Genomic DNA, 24632 nt, shown 5'->3' with positions numbered 1-24632 from the left:
TAAGTGAAACTTTATCAGTTCTGAATTTCAGAAATAATGACACATTAAGCAAAGAAAAAAAAAATTATTTTTAAAAAGGCACTTCTGCTTGTGAATCCTCTTTCCTCAAATAAAAATGGGCCAAAACTGTGCTAAAAGTGAAACTACAAAAAGCTTTTTAATGTGAGACATATTTTACCATGTGTCACAGTCTTGCATATTTGCACTAAAACACCATCTGTGCCAGAAAACAGCACTTCACAATATGAAGTTAACTGAAGCATATATTCCTGGTAGTGCGGTCAGTTTAACGTGTTATTAACGGCGTTAACGCAAACCCATTTTAACGGCGTCAATTTTTTTTATTGCAAGATTAACGCCTAGCACACTTTGTAGTTTTTTTCACATGCTGTTGCAACAACTAGTAACATTAGAAAAACTACAACACCACATCGGATCTAGTAGACCGGAAACAAAACAACAGGCACGCCGCACACACATGTTTAAGAGTAGTAGACATTACGTTTTGAGTGGATGGCGAGCGCGAGACACCGAAATGGATGGATTCCTTGCTGTCTGAAAATGTCAACAGGCTTGTCTGTTTGAGTAACTGGCTCAAAGCAAAGAAGTAGTAGGCTTACCTTTTATTGGTAACCGTTACTGTTCATTCTTTCTGAAATAAGAGGCTGGGTTGAGCCTCTGGTGAATAAGAGCAGTAGCCTGACTGCTATGTTCAAAGCAAACTTGAGAAAAGTATTAAGCCATGGTTTAACTGCACTATAGGCTGAGTCCTAGTTTACTTTACATGTGCACTTTGTAATTTTATTTTGTATCGCCCTGTTTTGATCCCTTAGAAAGGCCTGTTGAAGGGGCTGTTTGTGTGACCCTTTTATTGATGGACAGTGTTACATTGTGTTAGAGATTATTTGCTCCAAGTGAGAACGTTGAGAATGTTGAAATTGAACACTACAGTATATGCCAATGTTTTTTTCAATAAAAAAAAAAAAACATTTGCACAAAGTAAGCCGATCCACTTTTCCATGTTGATAAGAGCATTAAAATGAGAAAAAATAATGGGACAAAAAGAAATCAAGGGACATTTAGAATAGATAGAAATGTGCGATTAATTGCGAGTTAACTATGACATTAATGCGACTAAATATTTTAATCGTTTGACAGCACTAATTCCTGGTAAAATGGAAGCCCAACAATAAACATGCTGCATGATTTGTGTTAAAATTAATATGTTTTACAAGTAATTGCAACTACAAATTTAATACAGTCTTCTCTGATCTCAGACATATTAATGTTTTGATTGTTCATCGCATCGAATCATTGTGGGTTTAATTGCCATTTTTGCAACTGGAAAGAAGTCCAAAAACTGTTTTGTGCTCCTAGTTATGCTGTGAAACATATGGTAACTTGGACAACTGAACTGGATTATTTGTGTTTAATACTCACAATCTTAGGTATTACTACAATATTGATTAAAAGTGGCAGAAGAGAAAAAGTTGCATTAAAGCAACCACATTCAACCGAACAACTCAGGTTTTATCAGAAGCTATGGTAATGGACTTTTTAAAAGTCTATCACTAAATGATATTTGTATGAGTTATTTTGGCTATATACCACAACCAGTGGGTGTATCAACCAAGTACAGTGACGAGAATGGTCTGACCTTTAAAGTAGCAACATTGTGTATATGCTGAAGGAAACAATATATTGCATACTGCTTACTGGTAACACTGTCTGTTTGTGCTGTGTTGTAGTGAGCTACACGGTGTGACTGCAAAAAGGCAGAGAGACACAGAGAGAGAGAGAGAGAGAGAGGGGGGGGGAAGTGTGTGTTTGTGTGTCTCTGTAGCCGGCTGATGCTGCGGAGCTGCGGCTCATTAGGCTCAGTGGGTGATGGCAGCAGGTTGGCAGCTGTGGTGATTTCGTTAACCTTTACCTCAGGGCAGGCAGGGAGGACAGAAAGACAGACACACAAACACATTTCAACCCGTGCTAAACAATCGCGCAACACATCCTTCCGCCAAACCTGCAATGCTAATTTCCTATCTCCGTTGTTTTTCTGGGTCTAAAATGAACGGCCGTAAAGTAATTTCCTGTGGTGAAAATTAAATGGAGTAATTTTAATAGATATGTGCTTTGTGCCAGCATGTGCTAAGCTTTTATCATTCTTCCTCTCTGAAAACAAGAAGCACTCAATTTATTCTTGATAATTTGTTAACTTTTCCAAAAACTAATAAGTGGTTATCAAATATATGAATGTGGAAAACCCTACAACATTTCAGCTTTTCAAATGTCCTCTAACCTACTGTCTTTGTTTCTTCCCCTCCTTATTTGTGCAAAGTCTAAAATGTTATTTTCAGTATTTACAGAAGAAAAAATAGACACAAACATCATTGCTTGTCAGAATCAGCCATTTTTGCACCTTTTTGTCTAATTTCTACAGTTTAGTGTCAAGATTTGTAAGGACCATCTTGAAAACCTTACTTTAGGGGGTGACTGCTGCTGTTGCTGCTGCTGCTGCTGCTGCGGACCCTGCTTGTTGGAGGCGGGTTGTGCCTGTTGAGGATGTGGATGATGGTGGGGATGGAGGGCCTGCGAAGAAGAGTGGTGTCCTTGCAGGGGCCTGAGGGCACGGGGGATGAACTCCGGGGCCAATGGGTTCAGGACATAGGTCTTCTTGAGCTCCAGTGCCTCCAGCTGAGCCTTGATCTGCTCAAAGGTGATGCCATGTAGGCTTGAGTTTTCGTGGCAGATGGACACAAAGTGCTCCCAGAATTTTCTGGAAAGGGGCAAAGAGAGGAAACAACAAATGGTTTTACTTCTATTCTCCTTAATCTCTCCATGTTTAGACTGAGTGTTTATTGGATCGTTTCTTTTCTTTTTTCCTGCTAGCAGTGTACCAAATTACTCCTTGGGGGTTGAATATAAAAGATCAAGTCTGTATAAAACAAAAGTGGAAAAAAGTGGTGAGGGGAGGGAAAATGAGGAAAGGGAAAATCAGCAACAAGATGAAGCACACTGAAGGGAAAGAAAATTACAGCTAGGAAGCAAGACAGGAGCAGCAAGAATACAAAAATGAACAAAGAGCACAACAATCTCTCATCAGATTGTCAATAAAGAGATGTCATACAAAATAACCAAATCATTCTCACCAAAACGTGATCTGTGAACATTTAAACCAATAGAAAGTCACGTTTAAAAGAATAACTGACTTTTTTCTTTGACCTTATATTAGCCCTCATACAGGAGTAGTCATACAAGAGTGGGCGGAAAACCCACATTATTAGTGTGCTTACATTTGGGGCATACTAATCCTCAAGATCATGATGATCAATAACAGCATGCTCTTTTTAGGTGTAAAACGTAAATCATTCAAATGTGGAGGTGAAGGTTCTTTGGTAAAGTGCAGCTTATTATTCCATAACCAGCTGGCTTGAAAGTGATCCACAACACAGATGTTAGAAAAAAAAAAAAGAAGAAGAAAAAAAATCTTTAATTCTTGAGAGGAGGTTCAATGCTGGACAAACAATGCGTCCATTTTTGACACATTAGTTTAATTGCTCCATCTCTGCAGGCTGACATTTGCAAACAAACCACAACAGGCAGTTGCTATGGAAATTGAAGGTGGGGAAGGGGGTTTAAGAGTGAATGAGTTAAAGAGATTGAAAAAGAGACAGGCCTTGTAGCTACTTCTCCCCTCATAGCTATATAAACAGTAAAATAAACAGGTGTCCACATGTCACATGACACAAAAGTACAAATAACAACATCAGTCATTAGTGAAGTTCGGTGTTCCTTTTGGGTGATCCTGTAGATCTACCACATGACAATAACAGTCATTCACTATAACTGAACCATTACTTAATAAACAGATCTGCTATGTTACAGTATTGAAGGCTTTAGCCAAAGAAGCCTGTCTTTACCTGCAGCGTCCAACAGAGCACAGTGCTATGGGGTCTCCCACAACTGCAACCAGGGACTGGGCTCTTGTGATGGCCGTGTTGAGTAGCTTGTAGTTGGAGAGGAATCCATAGTCGAGGTCCTCTGTTGAGTCCTCAACTAGCTGCTCTTTACGTTTGATGGCCGTCTGCTTGTGCTTGCAGGTATGCCGCGTCCGCACCGTGCTGAGGAACAGTACGCGGAACTGTTTGCCTGCAAACAGTTTTGTATTATGAAGTTTTTAGGTACTCAAAGAAGTGGTATACAAATAAAACATTTAGAAGAAGCAAAGCACCATCTTAGAATCATTCGTTTAAACTTGAACTTTTCTATTTCACTACTTAAGAAACACAGGTTATCTATGGTTTTTGCAATGAATGAGAACTAAACTCTTGGACGAACTTGCTAGCCTTGATGATATTTGATATCAATGGACACTGAAACCATTTAATTAGAAAAAGATTGGTCTAGTAATAATTTACTAGATGACTAATCAACACATTAACAAACATAATCTGAGTGTGTGTTGAATTTTAAGTTTTAAGCAGTGTACACTTTTCCTGTTTGCATGTGTCTACACGTTTCATGTGTGATTAATGAGGAAGTTAATGACCTGTGGAAAGCAGCTGGATGCAATACAAGTGGGAACTTCATGAGACTGAAGCAGACGAGAGATTGCGGGAAGAAACCCTTACTTATATTCTCCTTATACTAGGACTGGAGGATGGAGGGCAATATGAACACTGATAACGGCAGTGGAAGATAGTAGGGTTTTGTCTTTAGGGTAATGTAGCTCTCATTTTAAGCATCACTTTGACCGAGGATGGACATCGCACACACAGACGTGTGAGACAAGCTTCATGGAGAAATATTAATGAGACACTTGGGGAATAAAATGTTGTTTTTTGTTTGTCTGTAACTACTGTGTTTGATTGCATGACCATAGCGGCTTCAACAACAAATTAACAGGAAAAAAAAAAAAACTACTTTGGCCATGAATAATGTTTTGTCAGTTGTGCCTGCAGGATACCAACAAGGCAATTTAAACCTCAAGATATCATTATACTGGTATATTAATGCAGCAATAGTTTCAGTGTTTGAGCCAGCAACTACACATATGCAATTCCTCATTACTGATATAAAGCATGAGCATGCTGGTTAATAGTTTTTCTCACCTTGGACATTGAGCACCCTTTCCACGCTGACCTCATGCATTCTCTTCTTTCGGAGTTCGGCACGAATGCGGAACACCTGGTCAGCGTATGGCGATACCACTCCGATGCTGCCCTCGTCCAGCTTGCCCCAGGCCACTGGCCACTTCTTGCGCAACTCCTCCACCCGCTCCACAATCTCAAACACCTGAGGGGATGGATGGACGAGAGAACGAGGTAATAACAAGAATGAAATGCAGGCTCTCTTCACACTATCCCCACACACACGCGATCTGAAAAGAACTTTGAGAAGGCAGGGACTAAGGGATATTTTCCACCCAGGTAAAAAAGCAACAGTGGGAGACAAAATATTTGAAGAACAAAGGAGGCTTTATGTGCTGTATGTCACTGAGGCGTCAATGTCAACCCCCTAAATAAAAGAAGCTATGGCTTGATGAAAATGGATTTGTCGTGAACCCACTGAGAAAAAAGGCTTCGAGCTTTCGAGAGACGCAAGGTATTCCATGTCTGCACTAGATCACCATGCATTGCTAAATTAAAAATAACATTTTTAGTAAACTGAATGACCAATATACATAATATCATACCTCAATCGCATGTTAGCACGTTAAACAGTCTTGATATTAGTTATTAAAGCAATTTGTCATACAAACACTTTTTCCATTCCTGTTCAGAGCTTAGGCATGACATAGAAATATTGTCTTCCACTTGAAGTTAAGCCCATCAAAGACAGACAGACAGACAGACAGACAGACAGACAGACACACACACACACGACAAACGGACACACACACGACAAACGGACACACACACGACAAACGGACACGCTTTACTCAATGCATTTTGATTTTGGAAGATTATGATAATGGTGTTAACGATTTGACATGAGTACTGTATCAGAGACGAGAGGTAATTCATTTGGCATTGTTGACAGTTTGGGAGCAAAACCAAGAAGCATCCATGGTTTAATTGGCTGGAACATGTCAACAAAGGGTCAGGGGTCAGGCACAGCCAATGACCACAATCAAGTGACTCTATAGAGGGACCAATCAAAGAGTAGGACTGTAAATTAATCTCACATCATGGGTGTCAACTGTAGCTCTTGGTTGGTGTCTAATTAAGTTCATGGGTTTCATATTCAATTATGATAAGACAGTGACAGTGTTCCAACTTATGGTGATCAGGTGAAGTAAACAGTGCTGATCGGTTTCAGATAATCATTCACTTCAATAAAATCCCTGAATTATTTATATAAAAAAATATATTTATATATGTGAATCTGCAGCCTATCAACCATGCAATAATGCAAATAATTTGAAACTTAATATGTCTAAGAAAAAATCTATTTCAAACATTTTTTATTATTATTGAAACTATCTGAGGCCCAATTATTTATATATTATATGTATAATGTGTTTTTTCACTCAAATTTAAAGTTCTTCTGCAGTGTTAATTCATATGCTCAGTTTTTTTTAAACGTTTTCATAACAACTGTTAATTTCATTATCTAACACACAGTTGCCGCAGAGGGGGTGCAATTCCGATAAGGCAATCTTCAGCACTTTCAGACTGTCCTATCGTCATCGTTATAGATCGCAGAAACTGAGAGATGCAGCTGTGGTGATATATGCACATACACAATCATAGAAACAGCAATGGAGATCAACTACAGTGCAGCCTGAAGATGACAGTGTGTTCTCAGGTGGATTCAACTGCAAAAAGAAATCCATTATCAACTTTTCAATGTGTGAGAAACAGGAGGGGTAACTAGCATACATGACAGCCCTGACAGGCTCAGTCTGATGATGAAGTTTTAGTTGTTTAATATAATCAAAATATGAACATGTTTGTAATGTTCATGCTCACAGTGCAAAGAGTGCAGCTTTTGTTTATTTCCAATTAGATACAGTGCATGTCATCATCAATTACAAAACTGAATCGATATGTGGGAGTAGTTCACGCTGATTAACTTCACATTAATCATGTTTTTAAGCTTTGATAAGCATCCCCTTCCCAGAGGGACAGAGCAGAGCTAATTCATATTATAGTTTAGTTCTAAATGTCAAACATGTATTTAGGAAATTAGTATTGAATTATCACGATTGTGATTTTTTGAAATTAATTAATACATTAGCTCCATGGTGCAGGACTGGAAAATAATTAAATAAAGATATTGGTGTTATGTAGTTAGCAATTTTACCAAATGTTTTACAATGCATGATGCCTGTAACTGTATTTCTTATCAATTAGGAATCTATCTATTTCAAAATGTAACACTTACTTTCGAGCATGGTGAGTACATATTAACACAAATTCCTATTTGACTATTTGCCCTAATGACATTTAGTTAAACACAAGCCCTGGTTCATAATACATACAAACACCATCTCCAATGCCACCTAATAATACCCCAATGCTTTTTTTCCTCTTTGTGTTCGTAAATCATTACCACACTACTTTCTTTGTGTACATTTTAGGGCTGTCCCCTAATAGCTGAGTAAACTGTGTCAAACAGGAGCTGCGTAGTAGAAGTATTAGGAGACTGTTGCAGCAAGGAGCCTTTCTCTTGTAAAACAGCACTGCTGCATGTGCTAACTGTACGAGCTGCTGACTGCCTGCCACTAGCTTACAGTCCCATTTTGAATGACGGGACTTTGTGATATTAAACTGTGTTGAAATAACATATATACAATAAGGAGAAAGTGTGATATGACTAGACTGTGGAATTGTTTTATTAATATGTCAGATGACAGGATCAATAAGAAAGTTTTCCTTTGGAGTAAAGTCCAGAACTCTCCATGGGCCACAGAGATTCATGCTGTCTTTGAAGAAGCCGATTTTCAGTATATCTATAGAAATAATTTATCATGCAGCATAAACAAAATTAGAAAAAAGTTACTTGTCGGGTTCAATGAAAAATGGTTAAATGATATAATGTTAAAACCGAAATTATGTCCAAATCAAGCATAATTATGAAACAGAATTATAACAAATAAGAAAATTTACCAAGAAATCAGAGATCCTTGATTGCCCAATTAATAATGGGAATCCTTCCCCTGGCACTTGAGGTCGGAATGAATGAATCTCATTTTCTTTTATACTGTCCCTTCTATGATGAACTAAGAGTACCTGTTGTAAATGAACTGTTTGCTCAAAACCCTGAAATATTTTGGAGTAATGATGTCAGGATGGAATGTTTGTTTACCTTTAATGTTTATAAGTTAGCCTCTTTTGTTACTAAAGCCTGGATGAAACGTCAGGATGGTTTATATCGTTAATGTTAGTATTGTTTAGCATCTACTTTTGGTTTTTGGTCTGTCTATGTTTTATAATGGTGTCTTGTAAGCCCTTGCGGGCTGGGCATGCTAATGCATGACACAATAATAATAAAAAATTAATTCATTCATTCATATATATATGCATATTCAGAATCATTTTCTGTTAGCATTTAACAGACAGCTGTTCAAATATAATTTTTTAAAGGACTAAAGTTTGGATGGAATTAACAACTACTAGTTGACTGGGAAAACTTTAGTCGGGACAGCCCTAATAAATAATACAAAAAAATGTTAAATAATATAAAATATTATTCTTCCCCATACCTCTGCATTGTTGTAATAGGCAGTGCTGTTCTTCTCTTGGACATCTTCTCCCCTGGCTGTGAAGAAGGTCAGAGGGTAGAAGTCCTTATGGGAGGGCTGCTTCCCACTTGCCATTAACTTCCCATCATAAAATAATTCTGATGTGTAGCTGTAGGAAGACGAGAAGGGGGTGGGGTGGAAGAAGGAAAGGAAAGCAAAAAGAGGGGAACATGAGAATGGACTATGTTTATGCAAGGATATTAATCAGAAATATTGTTCATTCAAAACAAAGAAACATTTTAGGGTTGAGAAATTGTATGTCATTTACATAATCTTTGTACTTCAACCTGGCATATTTGAGATTTTGCGAAAGGATCGGCAGTTATGAAGAGCACTTATTCACAAAGCGTGAGTTTGTAATGACAGACCTTTCAAAATATCTGTGGATATGAAGAGATAATGTGCTGTGTCCAAAAAACACAAACATGTTTACTGTCAGAATGATTAAAGATAGATTGTGTATAATACCAGCAAGCCTGATGACTTAAAAACTCAAATGGATCTTCTCAAAATACAAAACTCAAGAACTACTATGTGCTGCTGAGGGTACTGGTTTTGTGCGTGTGTGTGTGTTCTTTTGCAGCTCCACCCAGCAACATAGTGCACTGTCAAACACAGTAGGTGCAACTGCATCTACTTGAAAAGGTAAAATAACTTATTGAAAAGAAAAGTATGGTAAAAGTAGTATAAACCTTCCTTCATGTCTGTGAAGCATTCAAAGGAGTTCATATTTAACCTTTTCACCAGTACCTGTAGCAATGCACCTAAACCCACGTGGGCTTGTTTTTAGAGCTATTGTCAGCTCAATCACTTTAATTATTCCACTTTCCTCTCTGCACAACCCAAGACTGTCAGTTCTTCACCGGTTTTGCCTGTTCCCCCTGACCTGCCCCTCCCACCCCCTCTTTCTTCTCTCATCTCATCTTTCCTCCACCTTTTCAGCCTCTCCTCCCACGGTTTCGACACAAGGCAGTGTTGAGGGCTCACACCTACTTGATGATAGCTTCATGGGAACGGTAGTTCTCACACAAGAGGATCCGACACGGGTATTCAGGGGGGTAGTGCTCATACAGCCGATCCAGCAGTGACACGTGCAGGTTACGCTCCCGCGCAAACTCGCTGTACACAAATGGACTGAGCTGCAAATCGAGGGACAGGGAATGGAAAGAGTGAGAGAGAGGCAGGAGAGATGGAAAGCGAAGTTAGTTTCAAAGCAAGACAATGGTAGTTAACCATTCTCTCACATCATCACCTTTACTTTCTATTCAACTATGGATTTCAATTTGGTATACTCAATCTGTTCAGAGTCTAACAAAGCAGTTTTAAACCAAATGATTGGCACGTTTTTAATTTTTAACCAACTACTGCATCCAGTGATTTCCTTGATTACTTTGTTTCACCTCTGATTGAAGTTATGCTAATCACATGAAAACACATGTAGTGCTTGAAATGAAAGAACGGCACTCCATGGCATATAAAGCACAAGACAGTCTGAAGTCTACAAGAATGTCATGTGTTTGCAATCTCATGTACGCTTCCAAAATTATTTGAACAAAATGTCCCAGGCATGTCAGCTGCTTTGACAGGATAGTAGAATACAATCCCTTCTTCAACTTGTGTACAGCAGTCTTACGTGCCTAATCTATACAGATATTCAGATAAGGTGGAAATTCTAATGCTTTTAGTTCCCAGTTTAGTTTCAGGGTTTGTTTTTTTTGGAAGGTTCTATTAGGATACTACAAATGTTATCAAATTTGGCCTTGTAGCTTTCTTTCTTAAACTGATTTGAGAACTTTTATTGTTTTGAAGAACTTCAGATGAGAGAGTTGTTTGTCCCACGGTGAATTGCAAGCTTTTCCATCTGGTGTATATGCCATTAAACAAGCAGTACTTGAGTCAAAATGATTATAGTGGAATTTTGATTTTGTTGGAGCATATGTGTCGTAGCCAGTCTTACAGATCTGTGCCAAAATGGCACAAGCCAAGGCAGAATAGCTCTTATTTCGTAAGTAATAATTCAAGTAAGTGAATAAATCAAGCATGAACCACTAACTCCTCCAATAGCTGGTGTAAACTATTTCAGTAAGAATTTTCCTCTGGTCCAACTGTAGTGAGCAAGATTTGTGACCATCATCAACAATATGCTTTGCTTCAAATAAGGTCACACATTTGCAAAACTGTGCACACCCACACAAATACACACAGACTAATTTACCTTTTGATCACTGCCATGTACAAGACAGCAATTTATCTTTAATTTGAATCTTAATTTAAGCCTGACAGTCAGAGAGGGTCAGCTTGCTTTAATGAGGACCCACACAGTCAATAAGAAAGCAAACAATCAATAGAAGCCTTAGCCTTCATTGACTATTTATCTGGCTCTTCCAGCAGACTGGAAAGAGTAAGGAGATGGAGAAATAGAAAAGGGCAACATCCTTCCTTGGACCACTTTCCTTCCTTGGAGTGACTAAGTGCTTATAAAGGATAGAAGGGTGGTAGGAGAAAAGCATGAGACGAAGTGACTGAGATGAATGGATACACAGGTGGACATTGTGTTTTAATCCGTTTTCTTTTTCGCTCCAAGGAATAGCAGAGAGAGAGATCAAATAATTAAAGCAACTATAGCATGGTAGACTCATGCCTCGTCTTCATCCACTGCCTACTGGTAATCCTGTGCCTGTGTCTAAAACCAGGAGAGGAGGAAATAAGGTTTTAATTCCTTGTGTTGGCTTAGAAAGCTTGACTGATGTGAGTTTATATTTGTGTTATCTGTGGCTGAAGTGGTCTCCAGAGCCACAGCTTGGCAGTGCCTGCTGTCTGTTCTTTTGTATCTGAAGTAGGGAAGAGCGGAGTCTAATCCAAGTGCAAATGAAGTTATTATTTCTACTTGACAGCTTTGCATCCAAGTATTCTTCTGATTTATTTTAGGATATAAAGGAAAGTCTTCAATGAGCCAAAGACCATGTAATGTGCGTTTACACTATCTGGTAATCCACAAATAAGCTTAGAAATGCTGCATTTTTTTCACTGGAAAAACTTGCTGTTTAAACAAAGTATACATTGAACTCCCCTTGTTGACTCTTTGTACTTACCTGCATATGGTCTCCAGCCAGCACGATGCGGGTGGTCTTGCTAGCTAGAGCAAAAGGCATGATGGTTTCACACTCCATGGCCTGGGCCGCCTCATCCAATAGGATATGGGTGAACAACCCTGCCAAAACAGAAAGGACAACAACATCAATTTACTTAATAGTACTTTAAGTACATATATGCTCAATATATACAGTTATACTTCGCCCACAAATGCACGCTTGACTCACACTATATTTTGTTGACAACAAAAAATGCAGAGTAATATCAAAAACACACACACACACACCAAACATTAGCTAAACAGTCGAGAAGCTATGTAAATGATCCTGGAAAGAAAAAAACAAATACAAAATGCTTGGTTGAATAAAGGGTTACATTTTGGTATTCCTCAAATTGTGAGTTTACACAGTGTTTATTAATCTATACTAATTCTATAAATTTTCATACTGAAACCAGTGGCTCTCTTTCTAGCAGATATGATGAGCTATTTATCATAGACCCACGCTTTAAGTACCTCCTCATTAGGGGTGGGTAAAAATATCGATTCATCAATGCATTGCAATATTATTTTTTCCCAACTCAATATCAATTCATTAAATCCTCTGAATCGATTCAAGCCCCTGGCCAGTGGGGGCGCGGTGAGTAACACCTTTGTGCGATTTGCGTTGTACAGACGGAGGCTGCACTCGACCACACAACAACAACATGGCAACCAAAGCAGGTAGCAGCATTGTTAAACCAGCGCCTTCAACTTTAAAAGCAGACGTTTGGAGTCATTTCATATTCCAGTGTAAACCCAGAACACAGGAAAAAGACAAAAGTAAGGTAGTGTGTAAGCTGTGCCAGACAGTACTAAAATACTGCAATAACACAACACAGATGCTCTGCAGCAACCCGTGGCTAAACCTGTGGATTCAAAACAGACGCAACTCGACAGATCCTTCCTTTGCAAACTGCGGCCAAACTCTGCCCACGCACAGAAGATAACGGGGTCTCCGGCCGTCTTCCTATGTAAGGACCTACGACCGTATAGTGTCGTGGAAAATGGGGGTTTTATGAAAATGGTATCCACACTGGAACCACGATACGCCATACCAACACACAAACATATGACGGAAATTGCCGTCCCGAAGCTGTACAGAGGTAAAGACAGCGGTTTGTTTGAGTCTGAAGTCGGCACTGAATCGATATCGAAGCATTTAAATCGATATCGAATCGATATCGAATTGAACAAAAGCCGTGTCACCTGTAACCTGTGTCATTCAGTGTGAAATACTCCAGTAGCATAAACTTGAATCTAGATGAATCGGATGGTTCTCACTAATGCCCAGAACTAGAATTTTTTTTCCATTGTTACTTTGCACATTAATGAATAAAGAAAAATATTCACTGGGAGCATTAAAACCCTGTAACTGTCACTAATGTGCCATCCTCTCAGTCACCTTTTTCCTCACCTTCCTTTCACCAGCCATGCAAACCAGAGGCAGGGTTTTGTGGACATTTTCAAATGGATTGAACAGAAGCCTAACCCTGATTTAAAAAGCTCAAACGGTGCTCGGCAGTATGAGGGGAGGGGATGAAACGGCATGGCAAATGAGTGCTGGAGCAGGGAGTGGGGAAAGAGAGAGACTGAATAACAACCAGCAAACAGCCTCTGAAGCCTGAACACCATTTCCACAGGAAAGTATATGCAGATATGAAATGTGACGGTTGAAAATACAAAATAAACTCAGGGACTGTCAAAAAGTAAACAAACAACAGAAACATGGGCTGGCAAGAAAAGAGGTGGAGTAGTTTGATTTGAGACATTCACTCCTTATCTGCCTTTGAACAAATGCCTGCAAAACATATTGATCCCCCCACCCCCACTCCCACCAGTGCTCTCTCTAAACTGTGTGTGCACCTCATTGAAGGATAGCACTGTTCCCCCACTGTGGTGCTGTAAAAAAGGCATACATTGTTACAATGGCCCATGTTTCTGCATACATATTTGCAGAATGTGTATAATTGGGTTTATCTATTAGAGCTTATGAAGTGAAAAATGTCCCTTTAGAGTTGTAAAGCGATTGACTAAACAAAAGCATAGTCAAAGGATGTATGCACATGTTGGAAAAGAATTCTCTGGAATCTAGAAAATATACTAAATATTGAAAAAAAACATTGTTAGACTTGTTTTATCCACAGTATGATTTATTAAATGGTAAATGAAGATTGCTAGATGTCACAGAGGTCACACTTATTGTGAAGATGGGGTGTCATATGCATGAAGTTATGCACACAGGTAATCTCTCTGGATAGTTTATATACAGGATGAATGAACATTCGGGCAGCAAAGTGATTCACTGCATTGAGAGCAATGAAATGTTGGTGGGGACATCATTTTTTTCCTAGTTTTATCGTCCCTGCATGGAATATTACTTGCACAACAGCAGCTGAAGGGACTTGAGGTCATGTAGATATGCTACCCCATATATCATATAGTTAATTATTGAGATCAGGCCCATTTGTTGACCCCTTCTTTAAATTGTAGTCAATAGGATACTAGATGCATTCTGTCTACTTGCTCTTTCACTTCAGTCCACATGAGTATTTAACGGCCAAATGACATTCACAAAATTATATACACGGGTCATTACAAATGGGCACATTATCCCAGGCTGAGAAGTTGAGTTAAGGAGGGAGGCCAGAAGGAGGCAGAGATGGCCCTTTATGAGCACCAAGTAGACAGAGTGGTAGACATGGAGGAACATGGCGCTTAATGTTTCTTCATGGGACAAAGCTACCTGCCTTGGGAAACCTATCTCTAAACCAGAGGTCCAAATTACATTTCTGTAGCTGCCATCTGTCATTGGGCTAATAATGGTGTTTGAATTTGGAAACAACAGTGGTAAAATAAAGAAGGCAAGAGGGATAATAAGCAGAGGTGAAAGAGATCAGAGGCACGGCGTTGCAGAAGTGATTTGGGGGAAAGATGACTGTTTAATAATAAATGTCAGCTCCTTCACTTCACACACCCAGTCTCTCACATTCTCCCTTTCACAGTCTCTTTCTACCCTTTTCACACTGTAAAAGTGACTTGAAAATCTGTGATCTGTGAGTGTGAAGGGTCAGTGCAGATAACTCTACCCCATTCAAAAAGTGTTGCAAAGATCTGGTTTGAAAGCTTTGCCAAACTCAGTTAAATTCTCACAAAATACTTTCCCAACCCTGCTCTGAGCGCTAACAGAACTTTTAACCTTGTTCTTGTACGTCTTCTGGTGCTTAAGGAATAATAACTAAATGTGACATTCATTATTACATAATTTTATTACAGTCCTATAACTGCCCAATTACAGGGATGTAGTTGATGGCAGTGTGGCATACAAACACAGCGCTACACGGCATGTCACTTCAAAAATGCTAATTTCTCCCCGTCAGCTGAAGTTCATTCATGAATGTAGAGTTCGCCTCTCCTGTGCTTTTGTCGGTTAAGAAAAAGGTAGAGAATGTTTTACAGTTTCAGAGTTGATGTGTAAACATCATGAACTGAATTTTTTCAGAAGAAATGCAGAAAGGCATTTACTCTCCATTACTTGGTTTGAATTAGCCAGCAAACAGCTTTCTACAACAAATGGACTCAGATCATGTATTAATGTTTATATAATAAGTTATTGTTTTTCAGGGGCTAACTGAAGACATCCTAGCAGTCCACCTAATATCTAGGCCATAAAGGCAGAGAATAAAAACAACAAACCAAATACAGAAGAGGTTAAGCATGTTTTTTTGGGGGGGAATCTGTGAGTTTGGGGTGGGAGATTTGTTATCGCTACTTAGTAGACTCGCTGGCTCCCAATTGCCTCGTTTCCTGGCGATTTTCATCAACGCCGAACACCGGGAGAGCTAGAGATGAAACGTGGGGAGGAGGGCTAATGATGTAAAGTACATTAGAAACATGCAGATGGTGTTCCCAAGCAACAGACAAAGCCCCCTCTGCTGACACATTAGAGTCGGTTATTAGCCTGCAATGACGAACTGGTTTGTTTTACATGTCTTTTACACAACTTAAATGAGTTCCATCCTTCTTTAAATGGTGAGCTCCTGCCAACACCGGATATCAGAGTCACTGGGGATGACTAAATAACAAGAGACTGAATGCACTGAGCTGTGTTTGCACATATTCAATCTGAAAAAAAGAACATATGTGTGAATCTACATATTTATATCGAGAAGAAAAGAAAAAAATATATTACCCAACTTAAATTTAATTTGTTTACATGTTGACTCAATTCTATGGTAATATGTGTTGGATTGTATTATACTGAAAGGTGTTAATATTTTGTCAACCTCATTTAGAAAGCAGCAGGAATTTGAGATTATAAATGAAACCCTGTCTGTCACAGAAACAGCAGTTAACAATTATAACCATTGCAATATCATTACAGACTGTAGCGTCCAAGGGTTTTCATTTATTCTGGTCACTGGGGTTCTGTGTGTATGTCTGATACACCCTGGTATGGATCTTTTGATGTGCCCTGTTAGCCTGTGCTCATACTTGAAATCTTCTTTGAACAATGCAAATACTGGTTTTCAGTTATCCTGATCTTTTCGTGAAGTTCACATGATTTAGACAACCACCACTGCAGACATTTGCAGAACAATCTGCCGTAAAACCTTGCCATACCCAAACCAAGAACCCCATGTATCATCAGGTTCCAACTTGAACTGACAAAGAAACATTTAAGATGACTACATTTCTAATGACTTACCGGGGTCCAAGTCAAGCTGGCAGAGGTATTGGGAGGTGCTGAGGGTGACCACCACCACACGGTGCCTGAGGATGTCCTCCCTTGTGGGCATCTGGAAAGTGATCTGATTGCCGGAGATGAGACAGTACTGCTGGACCACTGGGTGAACCGTCTTCACCCAGCGGTTCCTGAAGTATACCCTGGAGAGAGAGACAAAAGAAGAAGCCTCAGGAGAGAGACACACAAGCCAGTGTGTTTGATGTTTCTCCCTCTTTGTATCGTGTTTGGGTGTATAAATCTGCACTAGTTTTGATTCACATACATTGTTAAATTCATTCATCCATGAGGTTATTGTGTGACTTGTTTGACGTGCGCAGCCTCCCTGAACCTTGCTTTCTCTACATTTAGTTCATCTCGAACATTTCCCAAAATGACTTTCATTTATTAAAAGCACAACAGGACTGGTAGCTGCATGGCATTCTGGTCCATAAATAACTCACAGCAGCATCCGTGCTATGGTGAATACAACTATATTCCATTATGAGTACAGATGAAACATGTCTGACGTTACCCACTTTACAAGTAAAGGAACAACACTTTACATTAGATGGTGCAATGCTTACCCTACAACTCCTAAAGCAACGTAACGGTTTTATGAATAACAACTGCAAATACATTTTTAAGACTCATTCTGGCATAAACTTCTTTCATGCCTTTCTTTTTCAATTCACACAAGTACTGAATGTTTTGTGGGGAGAACAAAACCTCAAAAAGGGTTCAGGGAGTATCATGAAGACATTGAGTGAAAAATTATGCGATTTTCTGTTTCTGTTCTGTCTATCCATCCATCTATCTATAAAACACGTATCTAAAAAATTACATTCTGTATATACCTGCTGCAGGTTACAGCCAGCCAGGCAGGAAAGCATGTACAGATTGCCTCCTTGGGTTGTTGGTTAGTTCTAAAGCCCCCACGATTTGGATTTTTTGAGAAAGGCACCAATTTTGGAGGGGAAAAATTAACCGACAAAGCAGCCGATATAATTAATTCTTATCTGGAATGAAAATAGACCAATTTTGCACCAATACGACTATGCTTACTAAGTAATTCAGAAGGCTGCTTTCTTAAATCAATAACCTAATTGAAGAATATTTAAGTTATGTCAACCAATTGTAGGAATGAACACAGAAAATAAAGAATAAAGAATAAATAAAATAAATAGCTAAACATCATTATTGTAAAAATGTCAAACAGTTTTTACGTTATAAAAAACAGTTATCATATGGCACATGTAGGAGTACATATACCCCAATACTGATCTGCATAAAGCTAATATCGGCTAACATATCTGTCGTCCGATAGTTAGTTCTTTTCCACACTAGAGCCCTAAATATTCATACAGGGTATTTGTTCTTGACTGAGTCCACTCATCCCAAAAGAGACAATGATAACTAAGAAAGGAGGTTGTTACAGTGATTATGGAGGAATTCACACTGGATTCCACTGAAATCCACTCAGGTGAAACAAGTAATTTGATTGCCCATATGCTCCCTGGGCTTGTGTGTAGACACAAACACACAGCTGTCAGGTTAGACTCTGGCTGGTCAAGGCAGACATTGCCTTCCTGTCCTATGTGACCTCTGGGGTTGCTGAAATGTGATTAAAAGTCATTGATGCAGTGTAAGGAAGGTGTGTGTAGTCCGCTAGTGTGTGTGTTTGTTGCCTCCAGGTGGAGTTTTAAAAGCAGGAGAGTTCTTGAGGTCACAAAGCAAATGCCTGCTCGTCACCCCTGTGGGGCAAAACAGCCGCTCAACAATCTCTGTATGATAGGGATGTATTATTCTCACTGCAGGCTTTCCAATAATGGTAATCCAGTTGATGTATAGATGAGTGAGTGTCATACAGATGCTCTCGGGCTAGGATGGTCTTAACTGACACAGGCCACACAGGTATACAGGCCACAGTCGCTGTATACCAAAGATTCAATTTAACTGAACTGTAGTTGTGTTTAATACCAGCAATCATTATTAATAATTAACAAGCAGGATATATTTTTTTCATTTTAAGTATGATCCAAATATGAAATGTGTTCTCTTTGGTTAATTAATTCACTCTGAAAAAAAATTCAAAACCTAACTTTAGAAACCAGAGAACTGACCAGATATGGGATAGTACTTCCCTTACAACAGAAAAACTTATGCTTTAAGGCATAATTGTGTTTAACTACAATATAAGTGTGGTTAAAGTGCTTCAAATGATTCACAGGATGTAGCAACTTTAAATTTGTTCTCAAGTAGAGGTAAGTTGGGGTCTTAATACCATTATATAGTATCTGAACGTGGCTCATGATGGGTCCGTAACGGCACGGTCGCACAAAGCACCCAAAGTGCTGTACAGTATATAAAAGTGTTTTCTTTCAGAGCACTAACGCATATTTTAACTGTTGTACACCGTACGTGCACATGCACTAAGCATGTTTCTCCCCTTAGCCATCATGTCTTCTGTAAGTGTGCTTCCATACCTGAGAGGTCTGGCATGCGGATTGCCTGCTTCAACATAAGGATGAAGGTAGTCCTTAATGTAAAGGTCAGCTGCACTGTTGGAGTGTGTGCAGATCAGGACCCTGTAGAGACAAAAAAGACAAACGGTGTCAGACACAAAAACACGGTACATACTTGCTGCAAAACTAAAAAAATAAATAAATAAAGCCCAATCTGCTTGATTAGACAGCATTAGTGTGGACATTTTGTGTCATTATTTGCAGTGAACTGACCCTTTAACCTGCCTTTATGAGCTGGCTCCCTGGTGACTGGAATTCAAGTTTTTTCCAAACATTAAGTCTGAATCCATTTTATTGTGCTAAAGACTTTGGATCATCTAATGTTAATCTCTGATTAGACTGATCAAAATGTATTCACAAAAAATGCTCTGTTGCTCAACATGCTATAAAATATAAGCAACACAAATTATTTTTATATTTGACAAACATTGTGTAGATTTACAGCAGGCTTAAAGCATTAACAATGACAGAGGGACAGCAAACCCAGTTTTTAAAATTTTAATACTGAAAGCTGTGAAACACAATAGTTACCCAATTTAAATGTTGGTGAAATATCACGGCGACAGATATATAGAGGGAGCACATATAACACAATAACACATACTGGGTACACCTGACTGGGATATATGAGTTGTCTTCATTGTTTTAACGGTATGATGAGCAGGCAGCACTAGTCCAGAGGGGTCACTTCCCCTTGTCTTGGCTTTTAAAAGATCTATAATTCATCCTAAAGATAGAATATTAAATGTATTTTTGAGTGAAATGAGGAATTAATATTACATTGCAACATTTTTTAAAGGCATTTTTTTCTCTTACATTACATACATACAACCCTGTCTCCCCTATTACACAAAACACAAAATGTTAGCTTCTGTTCAGAGGACACTGTCCAAGGTATTGCATTCATTTTTCATAAAGACGAGGGAACCATTTGTGTGCTTGTGCTTTGCTTCTAACACAAGAAATTGCAGAATTTCCTGTGGGTATCTGCACACAGCGAGGGAGCTAACTAATGATGAAAAATGTCAATGGAAGAGAATATTGCAATGTTTTATTGTTAGACAACACTGTGTAGCCCTCTGAAGTGACATAACTTGGTTGATTGATCGGATTATGGTTTGCAAGCAGGAAATGTGTTGATAATCAAACTAACAGTGTGCATTCACCACAAATGAACAACCAAATTCATCCAAACGACCAGCACTCTATACCCTTGAGTGATGGCACATGCGCACTCCTAAGTACACACGGCCACACAGTACAACCACACAACCACAAGCTTGACACTTTGCAGCTCAGTGTTTTCTTAAACTTTTAATGTCAAACCCAAGGCTGCCATTGCCCTGGAGCTACAACCCAAGCCACTGCACATCAGCACCCCCTGCCACCTCAATCGCGCCCTTTGACTGACCTCCCATGCCATCTGAAGCTTTTATGACAGATGCCAACTTTGTGCACACACATACCTGCTAATTACCCGTTCCTTCCCCAAAAACACTCCATTACTTACACTCGATAACACCTATTATTTTACAGCGATTGAGTTAAAAGTGACACCAATTAAAAGTGTGACCAACTGTGAGATATGGTCACAATCTTCCATTCTGTTTCTGAGGTATGGTGTTGAATTATGGCCAAATAATCAGTTATTATTATAATAATAATAATAATAATAATAATAATAATAATCATCATTTCATCCTTGAGTCTAAGTTTGTGGACTCAAGTATGTGAAAACTTTGAAGAAATTCCCTCGAGGAGTGGGATGGACTGACGGACGTACAGACAGATGGATGACCCGAAAACATAATGCCTCCGACCACGGCTATTATCGACATGGAGGCATAAAGGAGCATGGGAGAAATTAGAAGGGAGATTTAGGGTTGTAAAGGGTGGTGAGGATTTGTAAGAGATTGTAAAGGAGGTCAAAAGATTATGCAACAGATAACAAAAAACAAGAAAAAAAACAACAGACCTGCTGTGGTCCTGGCGGAGGATGTGTTTGACAGCCTGTGCCAGGGTGAAGGTCTTGCCGGTGCCGTAGGGCCCAATGATGAGGATTGGAGGAAGGGAAATAGAGACGGGTGTGGTGATGGCCAGGATGGCCTCTTTCTGCTTGGCATTCAGACGGGGATCCAGCTGCTCGTCCCACTGCCTGAGGGCGGAGGGAAGATGGGGAAATTGTTAGAGGAATCATTAGATCAGCTTTTAATTGACATACAGAATTTGGTTTTTTTTGGTCTGAAAATAACCGTTTAAGCGTTTCAATAAAATATTGTCCTGTAAACAAATCATAGTTTTGAACACAAGAGAGACTCTGTTAATCTAATTAAGTTAAGTGGGAGAGAGATACAGTGGGGAAGAACAACTCTTGCAGCAAATGACAGGAAATGTATGCACACACATACAGACTCAAAATTACATTTGAAATTGTGTTACCAGAGAGAAAGTGTGGTGGGTGGGGTGTCTGGGAATAAGATGTGGGTGGAAGGAATGGGGAGATGGAATAAGCAAAAGATATGTGGAAGAAGGACCTGAACAGACAAATTGTGTATTTCACAATGTGAACTGATGTTCGTTCAATCAAAACAGATGTGTAGGAGGGAGGGATGCACATACATGATTTCATACACATACTCGTGAAAGTGTGAGTTATTGTGCATATTGCGTTTGTAAACGTATACGTCTTCCAGCATCACCGTCCTCATTATGAAGCCTGCATCCTCTGAAAGCAGTGAATCCACCAACAACAATTTATTGAGCTCCAGCTGAGATATTTTGAGTTGGGGGGCTGAGAGATATCTCAGTGCTCAATGGTGGGTGTGTGTGTGTGTGTTTATAACAGAGGTTTAACAGTGATATTGTTAGGAGTAACAAAAAACAATTTTATGCCACCTATACTTTCTCGTCAAATGCATTCGAGGGTGCGATAAACAAACCTTCTCTGTGCTCAAGAGTCTAATATACTGCGCTTTGGCATACGAAACAAAAAAGGCTTGACGGCAGCCGTCAATACTGCAAGCAGAATGCTCTGGTGGAGAATCTAACACTCAGTGTTTGTCATTTAATAACGTATTTTACAGATAAAGTAACATTTTGCCTGGGTTCCACCCTTAACCTAACATGACTAATTGAGACATTTTAATTCTCAATCACTGACTGGAGTGAGAGGCATAGTAGGTCATCTATTACAATAATGTAACCACATCTGGCTTATTAAGGTTATTAATTCCAAAAGTGTAAACTGTGATATTTATTTACATACATATTTTGCTACCATACAGGTTACTAGTGGATAAACAAATTTGGTAGCTGTGATACTATAACACAAATCTAAGAATGTAATTGATCAAACAAAGCAATAGGTTATAATGTAAAATTATAACCTGCCATTTGATGCCCATCTTGCCAACACTTCTTTTTGGGCAAAGGTACAAGACTTTTAATCATAGCACCATTAAACATTTGTGGGTATGTGAGGCCTACTGTTAAAACCAAGGGCCTTCGCTATCAACATGAACAGTCAACTCTGTTTGTGCCACTTTTTGCATCAGTAATCTTGCACAAAAGCAAAATGATTAGTTGAGATGGAGGTTAAGATTAAGATGCAATGCTTTTATTCAACAGAATACTTCAGAGTACTTTAATATGCCAAATCATGTGTTTAAAACACACAGCTTTACAGAACCACGATTTTAGGTATATCTTTCTGTACACTGATATTTAAATCTCTAACAGCCATAAAAGAAACTATGCACTTAAACTACCTAAATTCACTCCATGGCCCACATTTAATGAAACACCCTCTCTTATCCAAATTCCAATTAAAACAAAAGTCTACATCAGTCATATTCTGGAACGGAGATAAAGCAGCAGCCTTGAAAATCACAGGGGATTATATTTGGCTCTCGTCAATAAAGATTACTGCCTCCCCCCCTCACCTGTCCAAACTTCAGAGGGAGATATCTAAAACTGCAAGGAGCTGCCAGTGTTTCAAAATGACTAAAGTCAGCAAGGCAAGGGATAGTCGGTCAACTCTTGAATTGATGTGGTGTCCCCTCTGTCAGGGTATTTGTCAAGTTACTAGATGTGCAGGTATTTAGAAATAAGGAATTTCTGTATAATACATGAGTTTAGGATTAGCAGTATTCACTATGCATGAATGTGTATACATGTGAGATATATGAAAGAAGGTTCCCTCTTCCACACAACAAGATGAAACAATCTGCCATGTGTGTAAAGTGACATTTCATTTTCACTTCATTTGTTTATTTGTATTAGACCCCAGTGTATTAGTTCCCAGTGAATCAATGGCGTGAAACATCACGCTGTAGGAAGTGAAAACCATAAAATATGGAATACAATTTGGATAGATGCCTTTAATGTAATATAAATTTATATGATCAGACTTCAACTGTGAAATTTGTGTGTGATTGTGTACATGGTAAAATACAAACCTGTTGGGGCTCCATGGGATGGTGGGCACAAGGCCAACATCAGGGAAAAGGATGGTATTATCTTTGATGCGATCCAGGGCATAGTGCATCTCACAGAGTGGCAGTCGGTTCAGCTGGAACTGGAGCTCCACCTGAGACAGAAAATACCAAGAGCTTACTAAGCAGTCAATCCAACAAACAGTTTATCTACCCACTCATCTGAATGCTGATACTATGTCATATTATATAAACAAAAGATTTTGTTCGGGGTTGCATAATACTGGAGCAATTGGGAATCATTCATTTTTGAGAATCTACATTTATTCAAAATAATACATGTAGTACATCATAAATATAAATACTGTACATGTGCTCAAGTTAAATTCTTTTCTAAATCAACCAATCCAATCCCACAATATTGCCAGCTGCTCTAGAGAAGATCTAGACCTTTAATTAAGTCCACCCACAGCAAATTTTATTTAGTTTATGTGATTTAAAAAGACACACATACATGTATCCACCTATTAATGCCACAGAAATCAAAGAACATCAACATAAAAAAAAAATAGAAAATTCTAAAACACTACACAAATGTAGGTGCTTTTTATCTTTTGGCCAATACAATCCACACAGTGTGTCAACATCATGTTTTGGATATTCTTCCAAGTGAGAGGGACAGGGAGACTAGGCAGGGAGCCATGACACCTGCAACATGCTCACCAACAAGTGTCCGTTGCATAATGTTGTGTCACGTTTAGTTAGCACTGGGTTTTGTCATAGCTGAACAGGTTGAACAGTTGTCCATTTCAACCTAGCTGTCTTTGGGAAGCTTAGGCCACTTCCATTTCTATTTAATTCTTTTGTTTAAACCAGTTTTATGTCATCACTAAGATTTCCAAGGTTTCCACTGCTGGAGGGTGTCGTCATCATGTAAACCGAGACAGGCACCTAACAGGTATACTGTAAAATATGCAATGCCTTTAGGATAGGAGTGTGAAAATGAGAAGGTGCAAGAAAAAAAATACAACAGATAAAAAGAAGCTTGAACACAGAGTGGAGGAGAGTGGGGAAG

At 39.0% G+C, this 24632-nt stretch overlaps 1 protein-coding gene across 1 annotated transcript in view; it reads right to left on the bottom strand.

Moving 5' to 3' along the window:
• The window catches only part of helz (helicase with zinc finger), a 55400-nt gene that overhangs the window by 11852 nt on the left and 18916 nt on the right, over positions 1–24632 (bottom strand). Inside the window, exons 15-24 of the mRNA XM_051383985.1 lie at positions 23582–23712; positions 21100–21279; positions 19086–19187; positions 16585–16763; positions 11839–11957; positions 9740–9885; positions 8708–8855; positions 5109–5292; positions 3918–4146; positions 2479–2773 (exon numbers count right to left, since the gene is read on the bottom strand). Of these exons, the coding sequence (XP_051239945.1) occupies positions 2479–2773; positions 3918–4146; positions 5109–5292; positions 8708–8855; positions 9740–9885; positions 11839–11957; positions 16585–16763; positions 19086–19187; positions 21100–21279; positions 23582–23712 (1713 nt within the window). The remainder of the gene's footprint in view (positions 1–2478; positions 2774–3917; positions 4147–5108; positions 5293–8707; positions 8856–9739; positions 9886–11838; positions 11958–16584; positions 16764–19085; positions 19188–21099; positions 21280–23581; positions 23713–24632) is intronic.

This window comes from Dicentrarchus labrax, unplaced genomic scaffold (assembly GCF_905237075.1).
Source record: "Dicentrarchus labrax unplaced genomic scaffold, dlabrax2021, whole genome shotgun sequence".
In the NCBI taxonomy this organism is placed as follows: Eukaryota; Metazoa; Chordata; class Actinopteri; family Moronidae; genus Dicentrarchus; species Dicentrarchus labrax.
This window is presented reverse-complemented; position numbering and strand designations above follow the sequence as displayed.